Source organism: Pinus tabuliformis, chromosome 2_2 (assembly GCF_031772625.1).
Source record: "Pinus tabuliformis cultivar Carrire ecotype Pingquan chromosome 2_2, CPIR1, whole genome shotgun sequence".
Classification (NCBI taxonomy): domain Eukaryota; kingdom Viridiplantae; phylum Streptophyta; class Pinopsida; order Pinales; family Pinaceae; genus Pinus; species Pinus tabuliformis.
In genome coordinates this window covers 220105147-220122097 of record NC_142300.1, presented here as the reverse complement: position 1 = coordinate 220122097, position 16951 = coordinate 220105147, and the positions used below count along the sequence as shown (strand labels likewise).

The window sequence follows — 16951 nt, the reverse complement described above, 5'->3', positions numbered from 1 at the left end:
AAATCATTATTTTAATTTATATAAATTTTACATTTTATATTTTAATTTTTACTTTCTTCCATTTATATATTTTGTGTTTTTTTCCATTTTATGTGTTTTTTATATATTTAATAAACTTACATTACACACCTCCCTGCACGGGGCTGAGGACGGCCTCTCCTCGATAACGGGAGAGGTAAAACATTTAAAAAAAACCATGGTGTCGAGGAGAGGTAAAACATTTTAAAAAACCATGGTGTCGAGGTCCAATTAGGATAGTCGTCACTCGTCCATGACGAGACTGAAGTTGGTCACAGACAACTTACATAGTGACTTGTAAAGCTGGGGAGAGCAGGAAGCCACTAGATTTTATAAAACTCTCGTCAGGTAGGTAAGTTAGTTGGTCTGAATTCTACTGACTTCATTCAGAGTAGTTAAACAATACGCCCGATACCGATTTTACCTGTTTTTTTTTTTGAACAAGCAGCTTTGTTTTTCTTCAATTTCTTCAAACTGAGACAGATTTCTTTGACTATTTTTCTTCAAGATTATGTATTCGATGAAATTGAGGCAGATTTCCTGAGTATTCTAAGCGATGAGACATGCTCCTTCCTTTAACGCTCCTTTCAACTGAATTATGGCGTGTCCCCACCCAGCAAAATAATTGTAGGGATGTCCTACTACCTGCCCATCATCAGCTGATTGCACTAACTAGTTGGGCGAGTATGTGTCAAAGAATGCCAATTTCATTCATGTCGTTCTGTGGAATTCCTGTGGTGCTTCTCCATTGCCTCCTGGCATTACTAATATGTTGTTGTGCATCGAGTAGAAAAGAATACTCATATGTAGAGAGAACAAGCAACAATAGCTTACACCCTGTTGTTATCGTGCCAGGCACAGGAGGAAGTCAGCTTGAAGCTAAACTCACAGACAAGTACAATGCCAGTAGCGCCCTGTGCAAGAGCTGGAGTTGGGAAAGAGATTGGTTCAGAATATGGTTTGATGTATCTGTCCTTGTGGCTCCACTCACCGAATGTTTTGCAGAGAGAGTTAGCCTAGTTTATGATCCCCATACAGATGAATTCCACAATGCTCCTGGGGTGGAAACTAGAGTGCCTTATTTCGGCACAACCAAAGGCATGCAGTACCTGGACCCTTCTCTCAAGTATGTTTAAATTCCTCATACCTTAATTTGTGTCAAAAAGACCATCCTAGGTTAGCAGTTGAAAAAATTTGTTATGCTTGGTTCAATTTTTCTGCATCACTACCAACGCTGTGAAAGGTTATCTTGTTTGTAGAATGCTTGGAATAATTGGAGTTTGGTCGATACAGTAGGTTATTGATTATATCCTCAAAATACTAGTTATTCGGTTCAGTCCTCATCGAGCTACCTAGGTTTAGGACGCTTCTCTCATGCAGGTAGGAGTCAGAGTCACAGGATACCGATCATCATGTCATTCTCCTACATGGTACTGTCTTTTCTTGTGAGATCACCTTGAATTTTTGGTCACAAAGAGTGAGCCATATTCTTCTTAATTCATTTGGTCCTTGTGATAAGGCTGGAGTAAGCTTCCCCACCCTTGTGGAGTCTCAGCTTTTGCTAGGTCATAAATTCCTGGTATATAATATCAAGCTTATGGGCTGTTGGATATACTCTTGTTGTTATAGTGGTAGCTACTAGGTTTCATCTTGGCCTAGCCCAGATTACTCCAATAAGTTATTAATTCACAATGGTTTAAAAAAGATAATTAAAGTTATGCTGGTGAAATCCTCTATAAAGCTCCAATTTTGATGGTGATATCTACCGTTTACCCACAATTTCTTTATGGTTTTAGAATTAGTATCCAAGCAATTAATCTAATGTAGAAGTAAAGAAGCATCTCGGGGGTTGCTCAAATAAAAAGCAAAGAGGTGATAGGAGAAACTGAGGAACTGAGAACACGCTCCCCCTGACTTTGGAGGTAGAGCAATAGAGCCTGTTTGTCATGTTCATTCAAGCTGGCTGTTTTAATCACTTCTTCACTGCTGATCATCCATCCTTGGCTAAAAGGAAACAGTAAGGGGAAGCTGAAGGATCGGTATTTTGTCCTTTATTTCAAGCTTATCACAAATCTTGGCTATGTCTACTTCTTGTGTGCTAGGTTATAACTGGGAAGTTAAATGTCTCTCTATTGATTAATCTCAAAGAGATTGTTATAGATATCTATAAATACAGTTTAGACACAAGAAACAGGGAAAATTGGGCTAGTTGATTACTGATGCATGGATCATGATACACTTGTATTGTCATTTTCTAGTATTTTGGCTTCACCAACGAGAACCCTTTTCTTCCTGGACATCTATACTGGATTCATATCTCGTATTTGAGGGCAGCTTTTAGTGATGGACAGGAAATTATTCTTTCAATTACGTTGGTGTCTTCCCTTTGACTTAGAAGAATGTCTGGTCGTAATGCACCTGTACCCAACAAGACATTAACACTGCAACCATAAGAGTAATTGAAACGAACAATAGAAGATACGATATTAGTAGAGCTGCAAAAACACAGTTTTGGGGCACCTACAAGCAACGGTTGAGTGCACCTGCAAATCCAGATTATGAAGGGAAACTTCTCTAAGAAACTTTGTTGATTGTATTTTTGAGATGATAAGAGTTAAGAAAGAGAATGGGGGACCCTGATTTATACAAAAAGAGAGAAAAACCTTTGCTTAAAGCCTATGTTACTCATAAAAATGATTAGGCCCATATTACATTAAATTGACATTTTAAAAATATTGAAATCTGAAAACATAAAGATCCAACACTTGAACATTATTACAAAACTATGAGATTCCATACAAGATAGACGGCTAGTGGTAAAAAAAATTCGAAATAACTGAAAGACAGATTCGCACTACAGTCCAATAAATATGCAGTATATTAGCTCAAAGAAGTGAAAATATGTCTCTCGATCTAAAGAAAACACTGGATTTGCAAAATTTGACAGTAAAATCAACCATTTGGATTTCAGAATGATTTTCAAGGTGACGTTGTGAAAGAAAGTATTGTCCCACTTAATAATTGGTTATTGCAGCAAAAGGGCACAAACTTTGAACCCAAAACTACTTTGTTGGCCAGAGTAGTATGTCATCTATTTATACTAAAGTCAATGATATATCTAAACTATGAAAAGAGAATTGGTACCTTTAGTATCAAGATTCATAAAGGAGTGAAAGGATTGAATGGAATTAACCTGCAAACCATGATTCATGCAATATACGAGAAGAAAAGAAGCATTCAAGGTCGGGAAACATAAGACCTAATAAGTGCACTAGAGTTGATTCACAAGTGTAATGCCCCACTCCACATTTACCCACTTTTACAAGCTCTGCAGGTGAAACATGAGTTGAGTGTCACTATGATATGACCCAACCTCCAAGTTACAATTATGGAAATGGGGCCGACTAATCGGAAGCAAACTGCCATCCGTCAGGGATTACAGACCACTCATGAGCCTGACAGCTACCCCAGGTAATCAATCCCTGAGTTGGAACTCAGTTTCACTAGCTTAATTCCACAACCGCACCCATAACACAACATCCATGCGGTTGGGAGGCTATAACCACACCCATAAGCCTGTCTCCATGCAGTTATGACCCAAAATCCTTCGTTCTGTGCCAGCGGTTGCGAGATCTATGCCACTTTTTCAGGCTAGCCTCTAGACCACTACCCAAAACTGCCTATAACTTTCTAGAAACATAACTACAATGATAACAATGCCAACCATTCAGAACTTGAGCAAGATCTTGACTTAGGCATGCCCAATACATGATATTCATTTCGTCAAACATATGATGAACATAGAAGCTGCAGGTCATGAATGCATATCTGATAATAAACTTCTGAACTTCATCTGAGAGTCACCAAGACGGCTATATGTCCTCTCAAGCTAGCTGCAACAACACTTGTTAGCCCATGCATTCATTAACCATTTGACAACTTAGCAAATCATGAACAAGATCCATAGCTAGAGCACATCATAGAACCATGCATATAACTAGAATAGAAACCATGACAAATCAGCTATAAGATCAACATAATGACTAGTACATGTGCTCATAGATCACAATAGAAAAATATCTTATATTAACATATGCAAAAACCAACCAAGTTAAGGACTTCCACGTATCACCCACCCATAGATTGGTTGAAGAAAAATCTCTCTTTCAACCAATCACCCCACACCATATTCCAAGCATGAATGTGGGATCATATGGGTTAAACCAAAACAAAACCAACCAGGGCTTCCAGAGGCCAAACCACCTCAACCCTCAACCACAATGATCTCACCTATATGGTCTCACCTATATGGTCTAGAAATCACTAATACCAACCAGATTGGTCTCTTCCCAAGTTGTCCAGAGCTCCAGGGTTCTATCTTCGCCCACAGCCTCCAGGGAACCCAAATTGTTTAAGGTCTCCAAAGATTCTATCCCAACCCACAACCATTAGGGAACCTGAGAACAAATAGAAAATCCAGATAGAGAACCCACTACATCATGGATATTCAGGAAATGGCAAGGCAAGGTTGAAACCACTGTCAGTCCAAGAAAATCTCCATGCTAATGACAACACACAACCAAGGAACCACATGCATATATCATGCATCCATAAACTAGCAAGGAGATCACACATGCAACTTGTTACCTGCAAAATAATCTTGTTGTAGTTGTTGATCCAACCGTCTCCTTGCGCTCCCTTACTTTCCTTTGGTTGCCCCTTTGCTTTCTTGCTTGCCTTCCTCCAAATCCAAGTGAATGCTAGAGTGCTCCACGAATTCTCTAAGTGTGAAAGAGCGTATGACAGAATGAGAGTGTGGAAGGAGAGAACCAAAGTTGAACTGACAAAAATTGCGAACTGTTTCTCTGATGCCTTTTCATTGTTGATGTCTAGTCTCTTCCTTTCCTTTTTCCTTTTTCTTTCATTTTCCTTCATTTTTTCTCTAATTTCCCTTGCATGCATATTCGTGTCTCTTCATCTCCCTTTTTTCCTATTTCCCTTTATTTCTCATAATTAAATGTCATTTATTGCCCCTTGCCTTTGCCAATGTCTTTGTTAATTTCCATAGCCATTATTAAACCACAAGTGATGCCCACTATAATGTTTTCCCATCATTCAGTTTGGAATACGTGTCCGTGACCTTGGTTTTATTTTATTTACATGGAAAATGAACCAGGGTTGTACTACAAGTGCACCAAAAAGAAGAATCATAAGTGCACTAGAGAGAAGATGCAAACCAGGAACAAAAGAGCGATCAAAAAGTTAATTGTGTTGGTAGGTTAAATCACTTGTGTTAGAGAGATCAGGAAGATCACATGTTGAACCTTACAAATGAGAATTGAGTGCGTATATATACACAACTCAAGAGGTAAGGCAACTTGGCAATGGTTAATTGCGAAAATTGAAAAAGGCTAAAGGTGTGGAGCTTCAGATGGTTGTCAAGAGAAGGTAGATTGGTCCTCATTAAATCAGTGTTGGAGACCATCCTGGTATATTGAGTGTCCTTATCATGGATTCCAAAAGGTCTTCTAAATAATATGCGCATACTCTACTCTCATTTTTTATGGGCAAGTTCAAAATATGAATATGTGCTTCCATGTGTGCAATGGGAAAAAATTGTAGTGCCCAAAGCTTTGGGTGGTTGGGGCATAAAAAACATTCCTTTATTTGTGAAAGCTCTTGCTACAAAGGTGGGTTGGAGGTTGATTTCTACAAGGAGCCTTTGGTCTTCGGTTGTACACAGAAAGTATATATATCCTAGTTCTGTTGAAGAATGGATCCATTCTCCAGATAAGAAAAAATCAAATATATTATTCATTTGGAAAGTTGTTTTGTCATCTTTCTCCGTGATTGAAGGAGGACTTGCTTGGAAGGTTGGTAGTGTTGAAAATATGAGGATTGATGTGGATCTGTGGGTTCGTTGTGGGGAAAATTTTTGTCTCCCTCGTGACTTGGTAAACTTTCTAAATACCAATGGAAGAGTAACTCTTAACCAGGTGGCAAACAATCTGCACACATCCATTTGGTCTAAAGTTTGGGATGATGCATTCTAGTTGAATCTTCTAGAAGCTTTTGTGGAACAATGGAAAAAATATATAGCTGGCCTAAATTTATTGCATGTGTGGCTCAGAGATAGAGAGGATACATTATGTTGGATCCACTCTCCCTTTGGGGAATACACACCCAAAACTGGTTATATTTATTTAATCAATGCTAACAAGTCAAAGGCCCAGGCATGGTGATGGAAGAAAATATGGAAACTAAGATGTCCAACAAAGGCTTGGGTTTTTATGTGGTGCCTTCTTGAAAACAAAATTTCAAACAATTTATAAAAGTGGCAGAAGGAAGGGCCTAGCTGGTGCACTCTCTGTAAAAATGTTGAAGAATCTGTGGCCCACCTTTTTTTGACATGCCCATTCACATTAGGGGTGTTATTTTTTGTAGCATCAGATGTGTTCTAGTCACGAAATTTTGTGGAGAGGCTAGAATACATGAGATCTCCAAAACCCAGAAATCTTTTATAGAAATTCCGCCTAGAAATGACGTAGATTATTAACCAGTTTTTAAATATTTCCTAAGTCTAAACTTAGGGAATATGGTTAATTAATTAGAATTAATTAAGTCAAGCCGTGAATGATCTAGAAACTCACACGGATCGACTTCAAGTTAATCCTAGGCATCGATTAAGGTTTAATCTTTGTCGTTGGAGTCCCAACATAGGATTATAAGATGAAGTCAATGGGCACTTGGAGAAGACACTTGAGCAGTTTGATCTCATGGTAGATCAATTTCCTGAGTAGTAGCGGTCAGTTGCCAGAGAGAGACTCAGAGATCGAAGCAGTGAAATAGGGGCATGGACAGTGAAGCCAGAGGAAGGATTCCAGTTCCAGTCAGTGCATTTGCTGAGAGGCAAGTGAGCCACAGTGAGGCTAACACAGAGTAGCTTAGTAGCCTCTAGAGGCAATTTCAAATCTGTTGGGGAAAAGCAGAGTTTCAGTGCCGAAAACCAGGCAAAGATTCCAGAGGCTAGGAGAGACATTTTCTCAGACAACAACAGACTAAACAACTTGGTTCGAGTTGAGTGCAGTAGTGATTGCGCTAGGGTGACGTAGTAGCTGCGCAGAGCCAGTTTGGACGACTCAATTTGAGTTGAGGTCAGAGCTTGGATTTGACTATGGAGTGAGGATATTTCCTCACTAGATTTTTCTTGCCAGTATTTCTCTGTAGGATTTCCAGTTACGGAATCCAGTTGTACTCTGATTATTTCACTGTTGCTTAATATTAAAACCCTCAACTGTTGCATTAGTTTTCCCAAGTTGAGTTTTTTCGGGGACATTTGTCCAAAAATAACTGTGTTATTTATGTCTGTGTCTAGCATTTCTTCCAGCGTTTATTCTTCCATAGTTTTATTTGTATAGGTTGTAGTGTGAGTTATTTAGTATTTACTGTAGGAAATAGTAAATAAATTGTTAAATTTAATTAACAATTGGGAGAATAATTTCCTGTTGCTACAATAGGATTCTTGTTGTGGAATTTTCACATGGTATCAGAGAGCAGTTGATTAGCCGGAGAGCTCAGTAGCGAAGAAATAAGGAATTTTGTTGTTCAAGTGTGGGCAGCAGATCGAAACCCCAGAGGTAGCGTAGTCACTTTATCAAAATGCCGAGTTACTTGAAGAGCTTCGATTTTTCTAAGTGAGCGACAAAAAAAATTGATCTGTCCAGATCGACTGATTCTAGAGGTAGAGGGAGAAGCAGAGTATTTTCGTAGAGAAGATCTCTATTTGGACACAGTAGTTTTGCAACAGTTTGCTAGAGCAGTGCTAGCGTCTATTGGAAGAAGAGCACACACTGAGGGAAAAATTTCCTTAGGGAACTTCTAGTCTCAAGAAGTTCATTTTCCCTTGCAGATCCACATTCGTTGTGAGCAGAGTTTCTCACTCCAGAAGGGAGTGCGAATAGCTAAGCAATAGTTGAGCAGAAGGGAAGAGGAGATTTTCGACATTTATTGAGATGGCCACCGTTGGGCTTCGTGATCAGGACATGTTGGATGGAGCTTCCAACTATGTCATCTCGAAGGCAAGGATGTCCTTCCTTCTAGATGAATATGCCCTGAAACCATATATTGATGCAATGGTAGCAGTACCCCAGGATGCATGTCAGCTGAAGGAGTATAGAAAGGAGATGGTGCGGACAAAGAGATTGATCCTAGATGGTGTTCGGGATCATGTTCTATCACATATAGTGGCCAAGGGTACGACCAAAGAGATGTGGGATACACTTTCCACGATGTACCAGGGAACTTCCTAGCAATGGAAGATGTACTTGAGGAGAAGCTGAGATGCATCAGGATGCAGAATGGGGAAAGCATAGATCCCTTCCACACTAGGATTTAGGAGGTTTGAGACCTGTTATCAGCGATTGGGGCAGTGCCTCAACCCACAGAGCTAGTGTGATTGGCACTAAACAGTGTCTCCGAGGAGTGGCAGGCATTCGTTCAAAGTATCTTGGGCAGAGATACCTTGCCAAGGTGGGACAGGATGTGGGTCGATTTGCAGTAGAGGAGTTGAGATGAGCTCTATTGAAGAGCTCCATCAGTGGCAGCAGTAGTGGATTGAAGCAGGTGAAGGAGGAGGAGAATGTGGCCCTCGCATCTAAGGGTCCCAGTCAGGGGGAGTAGAGAAAGAAGAACAAGGACCTGTTAAAGGTCAAATGCTTCAGATGTTGTGAGTTTGGTCATTACAGTACAAGGAAGAAGGACAAGGAGGAGAAGCAGGACGAGTAGGCAACTTCAACAGAGGTAGATAGGTTTTCCTCCAAGTTGGAGGAAGACTTCGCCATGTTTGTTGATATACCTCCAGGAGTGAGGTGGGGTGACTTGGTGCTGTAGCCCCAGAGTGCTACAGATGGGTAGGATCCTTGAGGATTCCGCTTCTTGGATCAATACCTTGCTACGGGGGCCCACAGCATTCAGTAGCAGGATGGATCAGTGATAGTTGATGCAATCAGATGCCCGAGTGACAGTTGCAGAGACCAGTAGCAGTCAGATGCCTGGGAGCGCAATGTAGAGTTGGCAGTAGTGCAGAGTCCACAGTAGCACAGGTTCTTCAGTGACAGTGCAGATACTAGCAGCAATTAGAGACTCGGTTGACATATGCATCATACTGATCATAGTTCATTCAATATTTAGGATGCTTCTCAGTGGCAGCTGTTGCAGTTGCAGCAACAATAGATGAGAGGGGGTTGCAGTGCAGATGCAGTTTTTTGGCAGCAGTACAGCAAGGTCACCAGCAGCACAGATGCAACATATATCAGAGCAGCCAAACATCAGCAGCGTGACAGGAGATGATGCAAAAACAGGGTGTTGCTACAAGATGTGCAGTAGAGCACTAGACACATTCCTCGCTAAGAGGGAGTGTTAGTTTTTGTAGCATCGAATGTGTTCTAGCCACGAAATTTTGTGGAGAGGCTAGAATACATGAGATCTCCAAAACTCAGAAATCGTTTCTAGAAATTCCGCCTAGAAATGACTTAATTAGATTATTAGCCATTTTTTAAATATTTCCTAAGTCTAAACTTAGGGAATATGGTTAATTAATCATAATTAGTTAATTCAAGGCGTTAATGATCTAGAAACTACTCAGATCGAATTCAAGTTAATACTAGCCATCAATTAAGATTTAATCTTGGTTGTCGGAGTTCTAAAAAAGGATTATAAGAAGAAGTCGATGGGCACTTGGAGAAGACACTTGAGCAGTTCGATTTCTTAGCAGATCGGTTTCCTAAGTAGCAGTAGTCAATTGTCAGAGAGAGAGTCAGAGATCGAAGTAGTGACAGAGGGGCAGGGACAATTAAGCCGGAGGAAGGATTCCAATCTAGGGAGTGCATTTGCAGAGAGGCAAGTGAGCCACAGTGAGGCTGACGCAGAGCAGTGCAGTAACCTCTAGAGGCAATTTTGAATATGCCGGGGAAAAGCAGAGTTTCAGTGCCAGAATTTGGGCAGATATTCTAGAGGCCAGGAGAGACATTTTCCCAAACAACAGCAGACCAGACAGCTTGAGGAGAAGTTGGTTCAAGCTGAGTGCAGAAGTGACTGTGCTAAGGTGATGCAGTAGCTGTGCAGAGCAAGTTTGGACTACTCAATTTTAGTTGAGGTAAGAGCTTGCATTTGCCTGTGGAGTGAGGAGATTTCCTCACTAGATTTTTCTTGCTAGTATTTCTCTGTAGGATTTCCAATTACGACATCCAGTTTACTCAGATTATTTCACTTCTACTTAATATTAAAACTCTTAGTTGTTGCACCAATTTTCCCAAGTTGGGTTTTTTTCGGGGACATTTGTTCAAAAATAATTGTTATTTTATGTTTGTGTGCTAGCATTTCTTCTAGCGTTTATTCTTCTGCAATTTTGTTTGTGTACGTTGCAGTGTGAGTTATTCAGTATTTACCATAGGAAACAGTAAATAAATTGTTAAATTTATTTAACTATTAGGAGAATAATTTCTAGTTGCTGCAATAGGATTCTTGTGGAATTTTCACAAGGGGTATGGGTGGCTTTCAGAAATAAGATTAGCTTTGGAAAAATCCAGCAAGGGGGGTATTTTCTTGAAGCATGGAGGCTCTAGTGGGAGTAGTTAAGTGTAACGCAGTACAAGAACATCCCCCCACTTATCTGTTGGGGAGTGTGGATTGCCATAAACAAATATATTCCAGGATGAGTTATCATCCCTCAATAGGGTAGTTGCTCAGGGCCTTTCCATTTTCTCCCTTCAACCTTCTTTAGAAGTTGCACATGCTCCTTGAATTATAACAGCTGAAGCAATCAATACTTCCTCTCCTTGGGCTTATTTTATTGGGGTATCCCTCGCTAGTGGAGAATGTGGGAAAGGGGCAGTGCTTTATCTTTAGGAACATCACACTTTCAAACTTCTGATTGGTCTGGGAAGAGGATCAAACAACTATGCAGAGTTGTTAGCTCTAAAGTGCCTCCTATTGTTTGTTATTGAAAAAGAATGTTGATCCTTACAGATTTTTGGAGACTCCATGGTTGTCATTAACTAGTTCTATGAGACTCAGAGAATCACAGTCACACATTGTTGCCTATATTAGAAGAGATTCTACACACAAAAAATGTGTTTTTTTCTCATGTTTCTTGTTATCACATTTATAGGGAGCACAACACAGCCACAGAGACTTTACCTAAGGTGTTGCTCAGTGTAATGATGCTAAGTAGGAATACAAGTGATATTAAGCAGATAAACTTTGCAACAAATTACAAAAACGAGATACACATTAAACATTCTCAGAAATGCTGCAAATATGGAAATGCCAAGTCATTTTATTAATTTTATGAAGGTCAAATACAATGGATGACAAGATGGTGCACCTGGGCTTGTCTCAATGGACAAGCATGATCAAACCTAGGTGGGAAAATGGTTGAACTGAAGGTTGTCCAACTGCTGCACCAATCTGCACTGCGCTGCCTAGAAAACTACACTGTTGCCTAGAAAGGGACTGCAAGAAACTCCACCTCTGATGCTTAGAAAATGCTGCAAATTTAACTTTAAGCTCCTTGACCAAAACCCACAAAAACCCAAAAAGGGTTTGGCCTATCTTCGAGCCAAAGTCGAACCCACAAAATGGTGAGAATTCCCCTATTATAATAATTAGGATTTAAAGCCCTAATAGCGTCCGGAAAATTTTGAAATTTTAACCATGAACTTCTCTCGGAAAATCCAGAAAAACCCACGAAGGAATTTAGCTGGTTTAGACTTCTAATATTCGACCCCCCTTGGAGCCTAGCTTCAGCTGCAACTGCAAAACTCGGCCTGCTGGAATCTGCTTGTAAATCCTCCCGAAAATGGACCCAAAGTGCTGGGCTGACCTCTGCTATCAATCCCCTCACTTCCCTAATGGACTTCCGGCCTATGGCACCTACTCCTTAGCTCCCTGAAATCGCTGGACTGGCCCTCTGTGTTGTCCCCAAGCCAAGTAATTCGAACTGCTGCAATGTTGGCTCTGCTGGCTCCAAAACTCACAAGAAAGACTGGCCCTTTGCTGCTCTCCCAATCCTCCAACTCTCCTGATAGCTCCAAACTCCCCCTGCGTATTCTCTAGCTAGCCAGAAATACGCACTCCTTGTTGTGGCTAAATGGTATTGTTGTAACACACTCTTGAAACTCCTAAAATACTTATGGAATTGCCTCTCTAGGGCGGACACGGATGGTCCCCCGAAGTAGAGGTTGAATCTCTCGCTTGAGAGATTAGTGGCTAAATAGATGGTTGACTCGGCTAAACAACAGAGCGAATAGTCAAGTAATTTTGATTGCAAGTTGTATGAATGAATCCAAATGAGAGCTCTCTCCTCCTTTTATCTTTGTGGGCCTTCCTTGCCTCATGTGGGCCCCTCCATCCAGCACTTCGAATTCCCTCCAAGCCATTCGAGTGGCCTAGTTCGAATTCCCACATGGGTGGTCTCCACCTTCGGCTAGCAACCAAATTAAGTCGAATTTCCTCCTAAGTCCCTAAGTCAAAAATGTTGGGTTCTTTCCCTTAGCCAAAATTGTGCAAAAATGTGTGGAAACACCTTGTTACAAATGTGTTTGAGAAGGGACATGACAATCCTCCCCTCCCAAATGTTGCTTGCCCTCAAGCAACCTCAAAGTTGGGTGCTCCAAAATGTGCTCACCCTCCCAGGTCGTATCCTCACCCGACAAGCTCCTCTAATGCACCAAAAATCGCTTGTCCTCAAGAAATGCCTGAGCAAGCATCCTATCTAGCTGTTGCTCCCCACTGTCACTGCAAAATGTGCCAGGGTCCCAGATGTGCCAATGGATCGTGCTTGACCTTTGCACTATCCTGATATGAAAGAATCCTTCAATACTAGGATCCCAGGCAATCCTGTCCAACATGAAGCTCCCCTCGCTCCATTCACTATCTTGCCCGGTGAAAGTACCGGAAGTCCCCTACTCGATTAGTGACTCGCTAAAGCCCAATGGAAGATCTATATGATCTCCCCCTAAAGTAGCCAATGCATCCCTAAAGGTTATTGAGTCGTGATGCCCCAGTTCCCTGCTAGTCCCAGAGTGGTGCCACCATGCTGATGTTGTGCTACTCTGACTATGTCATACTCCCCATCGTGCGCAGTCAGTATCCTCCTCTCCTGGAACTCGATGGCGGAATACTGTAAGAGGCGAGACACATCCTGCCTGGGAATCTCCATGGCACCAAGGCCTACCCATCCAAATCTAACTCCGAACCTGTGCAACAACAGAGAATGTTTGTCTCCCCATATGATGAAACCCTCTGTGAACCCCGATGTGTCATCCCAAGAGCGAACAATATCACTCTCTTCCACAACTCTGCTCATCACGAGTGATCTATCGATCAACTGAATCCCTACATCCCATAGCCAGACCTGTTGTGGTATCGCCCTGTCAATCGATGGAATCCCTCTGGCCCTCATCTCTAGTCCATGCATGTGATCACTATATAGGCTCCATATATCGTGGGCTAATCTGATGCATGCTAATTTTCCCTGTGCCTGCCACTGTGTAGTCCCGATGATCGTTGGAAGCCACGTGTTTCAAAGAGCTACCCCCTGAATGAAACGAAAAGATGGGTATCTGATACTCGTAATCAACTCAAGGTATGTGGATCCCTCCTGTCCTTGCCAACCATCTCCCCTGGGTTTGCCATCCGCCCTCTCGATAATGTGCCAATATAAGGTCTGAAGTCTGGACACATATTGGGAAACTACCTCAGTCGTAACTGCTATCCTCTGCTCATGCTCGATCCCGACATGCCCTGAGAAAAGAATGACACATCTCTCCCTCGGGACTAGCTCCCTAGACATAGGCTCGGTGATGAATGATATGCCATCCCTGTAGATGATCATCTCATTCCCCAACCTGTGGTTGTCAACTGACGCACCACTCTAATGCCACTGCTGAAAAGTCTCCCCCTAGTGCGCTAAGTGTCACCCAAATATCTCGGGTGAGCTCCTCATCCCCTGCTGCTCATGCATAGAGTGCAAGAAGTCAATAGAAAAATCAACTGCGCCCGGGAGGGATGTAGAAGATGGTCAAGCGTGCGAGTCCCCGCGGATACCATCAAGTATTCGCTCATCTGTGCCCCCGTCGATCCTAGGTGAACTATGCCCAAAGGTATGCCTAGTGTTTCCGTCCAACGGTCTCCCTGGAGGCAACACTCCAAGACCTCGCTGTAGTACTATACACCCCTGCATACCACCGATCATCCCAATACTCCTGGACATGCCACTGTACACCACGGCCTACCCCGTTGGATACCCTCAGCTACGGCTATGCCATCCTGTATCGTCTTGTGTCCCGCCTGTGTCACTGTACTTGTCACTCCCGCATGTACTCAATGCGATGTGAGGCACTCCCACTCCACAGCGCAGTCCAACATACTACGACACACCCCCATGCGTCTCCATGCCCATCTGCAGACCACTACTCTACGCTAGATGCTCCTACCCATCCTTGAATGAGATGGCCTAAAGCTGTGTCCATATGCGTCGGCCCACATCCAACCCAGATCATCACCTCCATTGTCGCATCACCATGCTCTCCGATGAGGGGACCTCCCCTCCAAGTCCTCCCTAAGGGATCCAAGAAGTGAACCTCCCCAGGTGTCAGCAACGATGCCACCATTGCTTTGCTCCTCTGTGTCTCACACAAATGTGAAGAATCCCCAGCTCCATACAAGGCACTATCTGGTGGCCTGCCAATGCCACCTCCTCCAACAAACTCCTGCCAGAGTATGTTGATCATCATGAGACCCCGTGTACAATTATCATACCAAGACAACCCAAGGAGTCTGCCCAAAAACTGGTTGGCCACTGGTGTTGATCGAAACTCTCCTAGCGGAGGTGCACGCTCGACTGCTAAGTCAACTATACCCTCTAGGTCGTAGTCAACAGGTATACCTAGAAAATGATGGGTGGTCCCTCCCGGATCCCAATGCCAGTCAAGGCTTCCAGCATCCCTTGTGCTTGGAAACTCCTGCTAAGTTCCACCTAGGTCCACTACCATCATCTCCATAGTCCACTCCACCGGGTACTAACTCAGAATCGCTCGCCATCCAAACCCAAGAGAGGGATCAAATGCACGAACTCCTACACATAGAACAACCCCAACATTCGAGTGTTGCACCATGTGCAACTTAGGTCGTCTCATCTCACTATCCTGATGAATACATGAAATCTGACTAGGTAGCTTTGTCTCTCTCTGTCTAATGGGCCAAGGTAACCTAACAGTGCTGCCAACCCCATCTCTCACGCCCCAACGTGCACTCTAGATGCACCAGTATGGAATCCAACCGCTCCCCAATGTGAGTCAATTTGGCCGTGGACTCGGCACAAACTGCTCTCATGCCCTCCAGCTCCTCGTTCTACTGCAGAATAGCCTCACGTACTAACACGACCTTCCTTTGTAATGCTAGAAGTTCAGCCTGAAACTGGTGGAACTATCGTGGGCATCTATCACATGTAAACTCAGTCACAGCTCCAGATACCTCAGCAATTGTTGGAATCTCATCCATGGGTGGCACCCCCTCAACAGATGGTTCTATGTGTGTAGGCTCTATCCTCTCCACCAAGGTTTCAACTGAGGCTATCAAAGAGGTCCCTAATAAAGGTGACTCCCGTGCCACACCGAGTATATCGATGTGCTCCTCACCATCCTATGGGCTCTCCTCACCATCCTGTGGGCTCTCTGCATCATGTTCAACCTCCTCCTCAGGCTACTGATATCTAAATCTAGGTCTCCACCAGCAAAAGCGCCCGCTGTTCTCACCCTCTAACCGTCTCTGTCCTACCTGATCCTTTTCAGGAGATTTGGTGCCCTTATCTAGTCGACTTTCCCCACATGATGCAGATGGTTGCACCCCCACGGCTTGCTCACCTCTAACGTCTCTGTTGTAAGGGTGAGGATGGGTTTGGTTTGTCACCCTCCTCAACTGAGCCAACCTCTCATCGCCCCAATGAATTCTACCCCAAAATTTCTGCATACTAGATTTCCCTTGAGCCATGGGTTTGTCTCCGGTTTCACTTGTCACTGTGCACTTATACCCAAAGCTTCCATAATCTTCTGGCTAATTTCCCATGGTTGGGCCAAGATCATGCTCTGATACCACTGTAATGATCCTAAATAGGAATACAAGTGATATTAAGCAAATAAATTGTGTAGCAAATTACAAAAACGAAATACACATTAAACATTCTCAGAAATGCTGCAAATATGGCACTGTTGAGCCATTTTATTAATTTTCTGAAGGCCAAATACAATGGATGACAAGATGGTGCACCCGGGCTTGTCTCAATGGACAAGCATGACCAAACCCAGGTGGGAAAATGGCTGAATTGAAGGTTGTCCAACTGCTGCACCAATCTTCACTGGGTTGCCCAGAAAACTACACTGCTGGCTGGAAAGGGGCTGCAAGAAACTCCATCTCCGATGCTCAGAAAATGCTGCAAATTTAACCTCAAGCTCCTTGACCAAAACCCACAAAAACCCATAAAGTGTTTGGCCTATCTCCAAGCCAAAGTTGAACCACAAAATGGTGCGAATTCCCCCAGCTAGCTAGCAATTTGCCCTATTATAAGAATTAGGATTTCATGCTCGAATAGCGTCTGGAAAATTCTGAAATTTCAATCACGAACTCCTCTCAGAAAACCCACGAAGGAATTTGGTTGGTTTAGACTTCTAAAATTCGACCCGCCTTGGAGCCCAGCTTCGACTGCAACTACAAAACTCGGCCTGTTGGAATCTACCTGTAAATCCTCTTGGAAATGGACCCAAAGTGTTGCGCTGACCTCTGTTATCAATCCCCTGACTTCCCGGATATTTGTAGCTTACAAATTAGGATAATGTTGCAACTCACGGTGCTACAACTCTGTGATTAACATTATAGT

The 16951-nt window shown here is 42.8% G+C and overlaps 1 protein-coding gene across 3 annotated transcripts in view; it reads left to right on the top strand.

The window, feature by feature from the left end:
- The first annotated feature begins 221 nt into the window (after positions 1–221).
- Positions 222–16951, top strand: part of LOC149192103 (lecithin-cholesterol acyltransferase-like 1) — a 58625-nt gene continuing 41895 nt past the window's right edge. The window contains exons 1-2 of one of the 3 annotated variants that reach the window (XM_089406310.1): positions 222–366; positions 874–1144. In XM_089406310.1, coding sequence (XP_089262436.1) covers positions 1119–1144 — 26 coding nt within the window. In that variant the 5' untranslated portion in view covers positions 222–366; positions 874–1118. Of the gene's footprint in view, positions 367–476; positions 1145–16951 lie in introns of those variants that run through there. The other 2 variants (XM_089406309.1, XM_089406308.1) reach the window with 2 other exon arrangements.